This window comes from Acanthisitta chloris, unplaced genomic scaffold, assembly GCF_000695815.1.
Source record: "Acanthisitta chloris isolate BGI_N310 unplaced genomic scaffold, ASM69581v1 scaffold12541, whole genome shotgun sequence".
Classification (NCBI taxonomy): domain Eukaryota; kingdom Metazoa; phylum Chordata; class Aves; order Passeriformes; family Acanthisittidae; genus Acanthisitta; species Acanthisitta chloris.
Genome location: NW_008657695.1, coordinates 9,324 through 21,417, shown reverse-complemented (window position 1 = coordinate 21,417; position 12,094 = coordinate 9,324). Strand labels below are relative to the sequence as shown.

General features: G+C 36.8%; 1 protein-coding gene across 1 annotated transcript in view; it reads right to left on the bottom strand.

Moving 5' to 3' along the window:
• Nucleotides 1–12,094, bottom strand: part of LOC103811831 (2-oxoisovalerate dehydrogenase subunit beta, mitochondrial-like) — a gene marked incomplete at both ends in the record, with an annotated part of 37,476 nt that overhangs the window by 16,402 nt on the left and 8,980 nt on the right. Inside the window, 2 exons of the mRNA XM_009084828.1 lie at nt 7,712–7,822; nt 11,031–11,128. Of these exons, the coding sequence (XP_009083076.1) occupies nt 7,712–7,822; nt 11,031–11,128 (209 nt within the window). The remainder of the gene's footprint in view (nt 1–7,711; nt 7,823–11,030; nt 11,129–12,094) is intronic.

Genomic DNA, 12,094 nt, shown 5'->3' with positions numbered 1-12,094 from the left:
CCTACCACTATGGCCAAATTTTTTCCATTCTTCTCCAAGTAATGATGCTGTATGCCACAGCTCAGAGCACTTCCTTTCATTTGGCTTCACATTTAACTAGCTTGTACTTCCAGTACAAGGGCTAGAAATTAATATAACACATCCCTGAAAACAAATACCTGAAAGAAGAGGACAACAAGAGCAGTAGCAAATGTTGCAACATTAATTCCTCCCATTCTTTGTGTCTGTGAGAGACAAACTCTGGAATCAGATACCTCTTCTTTTAAATTTTTTTTTCTCTTGGTGCTTAGGACAAGAATCAAGGTGAATAACAGAAAAACTTTTTTAGCACAGAAAACAGAATGCACTCAGGTGCCAAAAATATACAGGTACAAAAATCTCCAGAGATATTAAAGGGCTGATATTCACAGATAAATCAGCTGAGCATCTTTCAAAAGATGAAGCCACATGAGTGCCACAGCACCACTAATAAGCTGCTGTATCCAGCAAACAAACACCAAAAATCTATATGCAATTTAGCTGGCAGCAAAATTTCAAGCAGAACAGACTAAAAGGTAAGATCTGTCACTTGAACTTCTGACCTGTGTTATCTGCAAAAGAATGATCTGCACAACAGGCAGTTTATTGGTTCTGTAGGGTTAGTTCTATGTAAAAAAAATGGAAATCAGAGATAAGGGGGGGAAAATTGCTACTATACATTGTTGAAATGTAGTACCATATAAAAATGTAATTGATTTTTTTATTATATTATTTGCTTTTATGCTGAAAAAATGTCTGCAGGATGTTCTGAAACATATAAAGTTCAAGATTATCAAATATGCACATCAAATCTAAATTACTAGTAGTAGCACCTTTAAATATCAAGAGCATACTTTGCAAACAACGAGCTAGGAAAAAAATTAGCCTGATTTGTTTCTGAAGGGGGGAAAAAAAAAAATCAAGACCTGTTTTTTGCATGTGTTAAACCACGATATAATAGTGGTATAATTTAATCCATGCATCTCATTCTAGGACATTTGTCACGACATTACAGGACAGTAAATTTTGGTTTCCCATATCCACATGCAAAAGCAAAATGTCCACCAAGCCCATGTAAATTCTGTCCTGCTCTATCTTATTACTAAGTGAACTATCATGATAAATTTCAGCACAGTGCAAGTTACACACACAGAACAAATAAGCAAATTGCAAGGTTTTCAGATTAGTTCAATCTCCATATGATAAAAATAGTAATAAAGTACTTACTAACATATATCTAGAAAATCAAACATTTCAGTATGGTAAAGGTCTTAATGTGTGCCAGAGCCTTCAAAATTGCATAACAAGAAGATATAATACATAAAGCAAGGAAACAATTGTTTTCTATCATAATGAGTCTATAAGGTACTCAGACATTCAGGATTTCATCCATAAATTCAGCTCACCAGCAGGAAAGAGTCAAACAGGTTAAAAGAGTCAAACAGGTTAAAAGAATTTCAAGAGACTTGGGGCATTTTAGAAGTACTCCATAGTAGCTTGACAGAAAAAGTTACCACAGAATATATATTGAGGTTATTTAGAAGTAACCCATTGATCATGGTGAGCATTGTTGTGTGGCAAACCAAAAAGGAAAGCAGTTTATAAGTACAAAGATGACAGGAATGGTAAACAGTTTGTCCAGTTCCACACCAGTAGTATCAGAGAAGGTAACAGCATAATGAAAACCAGGTCTAAACAATATATCCATCAGGACAGCATTTAGGCTGTCATCCTACTAGGGACAGCTCTAAGACCTTGGGAAAATACCTTGATGAAAAATAAAAATCTTACTATAAAAAAATCCACAATATTTACATTTGGAAATCTCTGCAGTCTACATAATCTAATGTTGTATTACTAGCATTTCAGATTGCCTTCACAGAAGGCTCACCGTGAAAAGAAAATACTTACAAGAAGCCAAATACAATGCATTATGCTATTAATAAATGCATATGCTCTTAGACAATAATTCAATGAAAAGCAGATTAAACCTTGGCACCACAAATGTCAATGTCATCGAAAAGATTACTAAATTATTGCAGGAAAACTTAAAAGTGCATTCCCATGGGGTAAAGGTTAATAAAGCACAAATAATAAGAATCTACAGCATCCAAAACATTTTAAAAAAGCAGCTGGCTCAACTAAGTGACAACTGCAGGATAAATAGCTACAGGCTTTTAAAGAAAGGCAATATGGTAGAGAAGTAATAATTATCTCTATGGAAGAATGATTCATATATTATTACCACCACAGCACTTCATCCCAGCTTCCATTAGAGTTCAATCAGCACCAGTTGCAAGGAAGAAAAAATAAATACACATATTGGAACTATAAAATAGCTTCTAACTATAGACTATGTACCACCACCTATTTATTTGCCTAAGTGCCTTTAAATTTGAAGCTTGTAATATGTAATATGAGCAAAAGGGAAAAGGTCTTATGAAGAACTCGTGGACAATATCATCAGCACAATGCCAATAAAAAATACACAAATGCCTTTGTTCTATTCAAGGTTTTCAATAATCAGATTCTTTCTCAAGAATCACTTATCAATACATATGTAAAAAGATTGAGAACTATTTCTATATTAGGAGGGAGAAAGGAGAAAAAAGAACTATATAGACACTAATGCTTCAGCACTGAGGTACTTCCCAGAAACAACAAAATGCATAGGAACAAACAACAAGGCTTCCATTCAAAGCTTTCTTGAAATATAAAAGAGCAAAGATACAAATAATTTGTTTCTAAAGTGGTTATTATATATTCTCATAACTTTAAAATGCCTGCCTGCAAGCATGGCTCCAGCTTTCTGCTTCTGGAAGCCAAGCAAGTCCATAGCACGCTCTAGCAACCTGAAACTACAAGAGCAAAAGACACAAGTTTCTTATGGAAACAGTGACCAAGTTAACTGTCATCATGCAAGAAGTACAACTTTAATCACGTTTTATAGGTACAAGATCCATTCAGTAAAAAATCCAAGGAGCAACACGTAAAATGGCAAAAGATCAAGAAAGGATAGCCAAGAAACACAAATCTGATCCCAGGATACCTGTGCTACAATTGTACAGTTCAATGCCTGGTGAGTGCAGTTAATGCATAAAAAGACCCACCTCGGGCTGGCTGATCTTGATTTTCCTTTATTCACAGTCCAAATAGATGAAGCAAACTTAAAGGAATGGGAACAACAAGCTGGTAGACCCATAGGTCTGCTATGACATGCTGCCTATTAAATATAGAACACCAAAGATCTACTGCTGACAATTCAATCACTGATGACAACATCTGAGAAAAATGCCACTTGTGCATTAGGGAGAATGCTCTAACACACACTGTAAAAACAGCTCTCACCACATAGCCTCGATGGAAAACAAGCACAGAATTTGCCCCTGATACACTACCAGGGCTGTATTACCCCCTGGTTCCCTCTATGGAACTCGTTTTTTCTCTTTTGTTCAGATTTGCCCTTTCCAATGAGCAGCAGATGGCTCTCTAGCCTGAGGAGCAGTTACAGTGGGGAGGTCTGCAGAACCCTTCCTAAAGAAGAGCAAAGCAACACCAAGTGCCCAGAGCTACATACACACCTTCACTTGACTGCATATAGTGCAACTTCAGAATTACTATCCTTGATAATGTCAGTCCATGCTGCTGCCAAAGCACCACTATTTTTTTGCAAAATTCTGAGCTATCCAGGTCACAGTAACCCACAAACCCTTAATGCTGCATTTCAGATTACTGTGTTTTTATTACTAAGTCATGAAGCATTTTTTTGCACTATGGTAGCAACAGTTCAGAGAAAGTTAAGACAACTAATTAGGTAATAAAGGCAAATTTTCATCATGTGTGGCAAATACTTGCCTTCTAAATAATACAAAAGCATAAACATGTTAATTTTCAAATTTTCAATTGCAAAAATCAGTGAAAATTAGCTCAATTTGGGGTGAAAAAAACCCAACAGTAATTTGCACAATCCCTTAAGAATACTTAATCCTGAGTTAGATTTCCCATACATGCATTTTCTTCAGTACAAAAGCCACTACAGCTACAGAATTTTACCTGAGTGTGACCAGTGAAGCACTGGGAAGTTTGCCACTGGCTTTTTAATCAATACCACACCACCCAATAGTTCATACAATCCACACAGCCTTAATCTATTCGAAGCTTCCAAGCAAATCTGTTAAGTATAGAGAAAGGAATTAAACTTTTGTCAGAAAACTTAATCTCTGAAAGGGCGAAAAAGTATCTTTAAACAGTTTTGTAGGTAAATAAGAAACCAATTTTACAGATATTTCATACACATCTCATGTTTTGGTTTCTCAATCAGCACCCTTGGTTGTAGCTTAGTTTTTCAATAATAACACAGCTAACTAGTTGGAAAGTGTTACCTGTCTGGATTAGGAACTGACATCCTTGTTGTGGCTGCACTGAATGCAGATGTCTGTATGCATGTGCAACGTGTGGGGAGTCAGCAGAGCATGGTCAAGGCAGAGGTTTCATTATCTGCAGTGCATGTTGAGAAACACATTCATTTCATGTGTTCGCTTTTACAGGTGAAAATATAACGGGGAGAAACCACTCCTGATCCCAGACCACTCACACAGGAATAAACACACAGATGTAGGATGCTGGTGTTAGAATAAGCACAGGGAATGAATTCTCTCCCTCAGAACAAAAAAATCAACTCTATGGACAGCTCACTCCTCTCTCTCTGAATCAGAGCTGCTGTATCACTCATACTCCAGCCCTAGGGAATAAAGCAAGAGCTTTAGTCAGGAATCAGTGAAGACTGTCAAAGTAAACAAGATACCAAATTTTTCACTGGTCCATGAAATAAAATAGTGCTATAAAAATGTATATATAGACAAGAGGCTCAGCAATCTAAGAACACTCTTTGCTGTTACATTTTTCCTATGGAAGCAGCAAAGGCAGCACATAATCTTTAAACAAACTTGTGTCACTTTTCTGACACAAAAGAACACAATTTTTATGATGTCCTATACAACTACATGTTGAGAGCTGATGTTGGGCTCACAGAGAACTGCATCATGTCTCATCTAGAAGCAATATACCAGAGCTCTGTGCATGTGCAACCTGTACAGTCTACATTTTTGTTGTGAAAGACTTTAGAAAGATTACAGATCCAGCGTGTGTTTTAATGTATAGATGTGTATATAAAACACACACACACACATACACACAGATTCTTTGCTGCTATTCTACCAAAGAGATGTCTAACATGCTTTTTAAACAGGTCACTTACTTATGGCCTTTCTGTCAGCAGTAGGTGTCATCTCTCAGCTATAAAATGAGGGTATGGTTTACCTCACCTAACTTTACACTACACTCAATCAGTGGTTTTACACTCACATTTTTTTTAAAAGCCCAAACTTTTAAACCATTACATTTCCAGAGGCAAATTTATTGCATTCAAAAACAGACTGCTGAAACAGCTGGGATGAATGACCCTCAGGAGACACCATTTCTCTAGAACAGCTCTATGAGCTACTGTAACTAGCTCAAACTTCATTACTTGTTCTTAGAAGTCTGAAGATTGGCGAAAGAAAAATCTAGCCCCTGTTTGTATGTTTACCCATCCCAGGAACTGTATTGAAAAGAAAGTTCCACTTACTGCTGGGATCCATTCAGCCCATGCTAGTCTGCTCCACACAGGTACAACCTCATCTCCTTCTCATGCAGATGACAAATGCTAATCTATTTCAAACCTGAACATAATCTCAAAATCTTATAAATGCAAAGAAAATATCAGTAAAATTAGGCAGTGATTTTTATTTAGGTTCACTACATTTATTCTTTATGTTTCACTCAGAGCTATATATTCATAAACATGCTCATAGGAGCAATGCAAAGTCAAAGCAACCACTTAACTTGACTACAAGAGGCCTCTGGTGGCAGTTTTGAAGTACAGCTTCTCATAGCTCTAGGGCATGTGCATTTGGATGACATAATTTTCTATACAGAAAAAGCTACAGAAAGTGGACTAAGCAGCTGTATTTGCAGTGAAAATGTTGACACATTACTGCTCATCTCCAAAGCACTAACAATTTCAGCCCATCCTTCTTTTTGCCTACACCAGAGTCGTCAAATTAGTCTTAAAGTCGCACATATTTCCAATTGAGACTAAAATAATGATCTTTACTGATCACAAAGGACACCACACCCAGCTGTAAAACTGGGTCTGTTTTTCCATCAAAACCCAAAGTCCTGCTCTCCAGTACTACAGAGATTCCCATCAGCCAAGGACCATTCATCCCAGCACCAGCAGAAAAGCAGGAAGGTTGCAGCTTATCCCATGCACTGTCCTTTTGCACAGCATCCAACAGGACAAAAAGACAATGGACATAATTCACACTCATATGTAAGACAAGAGAAAACAAAAAGTTGCCCTGATGTTTATGGAGGTTGACACAAGTAACAGTCAGAGGCAAAGGGCAGCTTGTAACAGCTGATAATATGCTGATTGGTTGGACTAGAGTAAAAGCAATTCCATTATCATTTAAGAGCCCACAAAGAGAACATAAGCAGATCAATGGATAGTTGAGGACTTCCTCTGGCAGAGCCAATTTTTCTACTGCTGTTTTGGTCCTTTACACTGGCATCTCAGGAAGGGAATTACAAGTCCCATCACCCAAACTGACCCTGTAAGCCACTGTCAACTGCAACAGCTGCAGCAAGCAGTTCCTCTTGGGATAAGGCTACAGCAACCAGCCAGAACTGTAGTTTCCATCCTTCTGTTTATGTTGGCAATTACCTTAAAAGCTGTCCAGGATGCAAATTAAGTTAAAAAGTTTCAGTGTTGCATAATGCACCCAACTAATGCACAAATGCAAACCACTAATTATTTTCAGCTGAGCAAACCAGTCAAGACCTACAGAAAAATTGAACTGAACATTTCTCACATCAGATGGCCTGCCTGCAGCCAAACTAACACGAGAGCAATGCTAAAAGCATTTACTATTTGTTTTTTATTATAACAAATAGCTGAACTACCTAGCCAACATACAGTACACTTTTCTTGAAACAACTTTCTTAATTCTTAACACTACAGTCATTAACAGATTTAAAACAACAGATCCATCAGTTTCATCTTTTAGACGGATGGAACACCTCTCCTATGAGGAAAGGCTAAGAGAATTGGGATCATTCAGGCCTGGAGAAGAGAAGATTTCAGGGTGACCTCATTGTGGCCTTCTAGTACTTGAAGGGAGCCTACAAGCAAGACAGAGAGAGACTATTTACGAGGGCATGTAGTGACAGGACAAGGAGGAATGACTTCAAACTGAGAGTAGGGTTACATTAGGTATTAGGAAAAAAATTCTTTACTGTAACAGGTTGTCCAGAGAAGCTGTGGGTAGCCCACACCTGGAAGTGTTCAAGGCCAGATTGGGTGGGGCTCTGAGCAACCTAGTCCAGCAATTTTCAAGCAGCAGTCTGGTTAAATACTGCCCCCTGCTTCAATGCAAAGGACTTATATTCAGACATTATTTAGAGCCCTGAAACATAATTCTCCTTCAATACTAAAGCACATGTTTGGTTCATGTAATGTGCATTTACATTGCATATATGATACAGAGCAAAAAATACAGAACAATATCTAAAATACAAATTAAAAAACTTTAGGTCTTTGAAAAATCTTAGCGTTTTTGTGGTTTTAAATTAACAAGCATTATTTCCTTACCTTGCAAACAGTTTCTGTATCCCAGGGTAAGATTGTCCTCAGATCAATAACTTCACAAGACACACCAAGCTTTTCTTGAGCCATTGATGCCACCTCTTTGATTACATGCACCTGAAAAAGCAATGTATTATCACCACATAAACATGTAATTTCTGTTTACCTTGTTCTAAACTACACATACTGAACACAAGCAATGATTTAACATATCATCTGCATGCTGAGCAGAGACCTTTCTATTCAGTAATAACCATTTACTACTCAGTTCATTCTTCTTACTTACTGCTTACATTATTCCTAGTACTTTATCACCACTCCAAAAACTAGTTTCACTGAAGAATCACTAAGAACAAAACTTGCTTTCTAGATAATTATCTTTTAGTGAACAGTATGGCTATTTTATACTTGTAGTCAGTATGAATAAGTTTTAGAAGATTTTTATTAGGACTGTAACTAAGCTAAGACCCAAATGTATCAAAGTAATGTATTTTGATGAGCACTCACTGGCAACCCTGCAAGAAGCATTACATACATTCAAAAGTACTGCACTGTCTTTGATCTTAGCCAAAAAGTCAAGAAGTTCTCTTACTAGTCCTAGCAACTACACTTACTATAACTTCTTGAAAGTGCAGTCAATTACTAAGTGATCACCTCCAAAGCCTTATCTTATGTACAGTTAGGAGAGAAAGCAAGTAACACATAAAAAGTTATGTGTAAATGCCCAGTCCTGAACCCCACAATCAAAGCACATGGGTGCTAGAATGGCAATATAATCATTCACTGGTCTTCCAATACACAGCTTTATACCAACATTACAAATGTTGCATTATCTGATCATTATAATTAAGATTTTACTTAAACAAAAAAGTCTTCCCCTCTAGCAAGAGGCTATTACTGAACTGGAACAAAGATTATTCACTATCCACCACTCAAGGAATCTATTTAATAGCATATATAACTGTGTCACAGTAGATGTAAAACAATCCACATCTATTACCATACTTCTCATATGATATATTATGATAAGAACAGAAAATAAAGAAATACTACATACAGTCAAAACTCTATCTTGACATTATGTTATACAGCACTTTTAAGCAAAACATATTGCAAGCATTGGCTTCCCTAACACAAACATAAGCAAACAAATGCTCCAACACAGAAAATAACAACTGCTTTGACAACAACTCAGATTATCCTCCAAGAGTATCTCAGCAAGAAGTATTTGCTCATGAGATAAGTGTAAAAAAGAATTTCTTGATATGATGTTGTCAATAAAGTCTTGTGCTCTCCTTATTGTTAGAATGTTTCATAACACAGATTTGGACTGTGCCAGGTGACCTCCATTGAGTAACCTCTAGGCATAGGCAAGGGGTTGGAAGTCAAGGACCATTCCCAAGAAACAATTTGTATGAGATTATCTTGATCTCAAAGGCAGCAGAATTTAGCAACATGGACATTGGTCAGACAGCATCAGTTGCCTGAGGGTCAGAGAGCAGCACTAAATTCTACACAGAAAAAAAAATCTATGCTGAAACAAGATGATTATGGATTTAAACACACATCTACATCATGCAAATATGAATAGCTAAATGTCAAGGGACTATTTTAAAAGGTATATCAATAGAAGTAATCATAAAATGAAAATATAGCTTGCAGTGGTTTTGTTTAAAATTTCTAATACATCTGTGGCTGTAACGTTAGAGAATTTTCAACATGGCACACAGGATGGACGTTTTTGCCATTTCTCTGATGTAAAAGTGAAAATGTTTACCTAATTCACAGGGGATAAAGATTCATTATTGACCATAAAAGACTAAGCACTACTGTAGAGGAACTAAAAGCCTTTGCAGTCCTCCATTAGCACCACCCAGGAAAGACAGGATGAGGCAACATGACAGGAGCAGCAGCTGCCAAGCAACTACCTTATGTCCAAATCCATACAAGAAGTTACCAGTGAGTACATGCACCAATCTGCCTACTGACAGTAAATTCTGGATTGGTAGAACAATTAGTAATCAAATTCCAAGTTTATGTACACAGCCTGCAGGCACCCCCAGCACAAACTCATCTGCAGAACCCTGGCCCAGCCAGAGCAGACTGGATTTACTGTGTGTGTCTGAAGCATCTGTCCCCACGCTGTATTACACAGCCACACCCATGCTTGGGTCAGCTCCTAAATCTGGATTAGGGCTGCACATCTGTTCTATTAGTATTCACATCAAAAAGAATGTCTGTCTTAACTTCTTCCAAGCACCGAAGCACACAGCTTTTTTGAAGGATCTTATTCCAAGTCCTCTCTGCACTACTGCCTACCGGGTAAATTCAGAATACTATTAAATCTGCATAGCCAGTTTTCAAGCCATTACTTTATCAGTTATCTCCTGGATAAAAACAAGTACAAGTAAAGATATTGAAGAAGTCCATAATTTAATACCAGTGCAAAGTATCAGAAACTAGTAATAACCATAGGTATAAAGGAGATCAAGTAGCCTGAGGACAAGGAAGCTACCAAAGAAAAGCAGTGAAGATTAGAAATGTCAAACAAAAACAAACAAACCACAAAACCCTCAAACAACAAGAGCAAAAAGGCACAACCCCAAAGATCAATTCAATACTCTTGTGATGATAGTTGTAACACTCTCTCCTCTAAAAGCTTCTCAGATACAACAAGGCCAGGAAAACAGCAATTTCTGGTAATTCCAAACTAGACTCAAATTTCTTTTCTATAATGCTGGAAAATGAAGACGTATTCTCTTACCAGATTTTCCAACATTTGCACATTTTAATGTGCAAATGTGGGTGTGTGTCATGTTCCTGAACAGCTTTGAAATATAACTGTTAGGATCTAAACTATATCAATACCTATTTGTATTAAACATTCCGTGGATTTTTAACACTCTGCATACAGGGAACCCCAGACTACACTTCCTTAAATCACATAGTAAAAATATATACTTTTCTTTCAGCACACTATTTTGAACTTTCCTTTCTCACTGCCTTCATCAGAGTCACATCTCACTGCCCTATTCTTAAATCTATCACTTTCCAAATTGTAGATAAACCATTAACCTGCTGCACAGGTACCTCTTGCACATTTCCAGAGTCAGCCTCCATCAAAAATGGGTAAAACTTACACAATAAAAAGCAAGGCCCACATGAAAGCAAGCACTAACAATCATTTATACAAGTGCATAGTGATAGAAGATGCATGTAGTTATTTGTCTGGCACTTGAGTTTGAATGCAACGCTATTCAAATATTACCTGACCCTCAGCCTAGGCTGTGCTGGGTGACAAAGAGCTTGGAAGAACATTACTGACCTGAGTGCCCCAAGCAACCATTGTCACATCGTTGCCCGTCTGCAGCACCTCAGCTTGAGACAGTGGAATGGTGTAAGGCTCTACTGGAACTTGTTCCACTGAATAAATAGAATACAGGGAAAAATAAGCATTAGGTTTCTTTACTAATCAATAGCATCCCATAAAAAACATACATGAAGAATTTTCTTCAGTGTTAATACTACATAAAAAATAGATCAAAATAACATTGAGTATTAGCATTCATTGCAAAGGTTTAGCTGTAACTCAAATTATTTTAAAACACATTCAGGGTAGAATTTATGATACACACCACAGCACTAAGATGAATACATACACATACAAATGATACTATTAAGTCATGCTGTACACCAAGTCAAAATATCAGCATCAGAGTTGAAGATGGACACTGCTACAATCAATTAAAAAATCTCAAGTAACCACTGCAGTTAATTCTAACAATCATCAAGAGAGTCTTGAAATTATACTTTAATACTCAGGCAAGAAGAAACAGCTGTCCCAGCACCTTCCTGATATCTGCCAAGAATGATGCTCCACAGTTTTACGACTAAATTGAGACAAAAAAATTTCAGAACCTACACAGAAATTGTCAGCAAGAACATCTGGTTATGGCAGTTTTAAATTAGTCTAAATGTTTTTGCTTTAAAAAAAAAGTTACTTATTCATAAAAATACATCACAATTAGAGAGAAGAGGCAAAAATTAGGCATCTTGTCTTCTCTAAAATGTTTAAGGTGGTTGCACTCAACTTAAGACCCATTTACTAGTTTTTAGATGGAAAAATATTCAGTCAGTTGTGCTAGTTTTGAATCAATGCTCCAATGCACTATATGCTGACTGGTTTAATGACTAAAACTGTGATAAAAGGCATTCGTATACCATATTTTAAAAGTACTATTGATTTGATCTAATGGCGAACTTGTCTATGCACCAGCAAGTCAAACAATACTTCTTAAAATAAATTCTAGGGATAAGTGGAAAAAATAAATCTTACTCTTCCTAAATACACAAAATCCATTTATAAAGAAAGCATTCTATTTTTTTTTT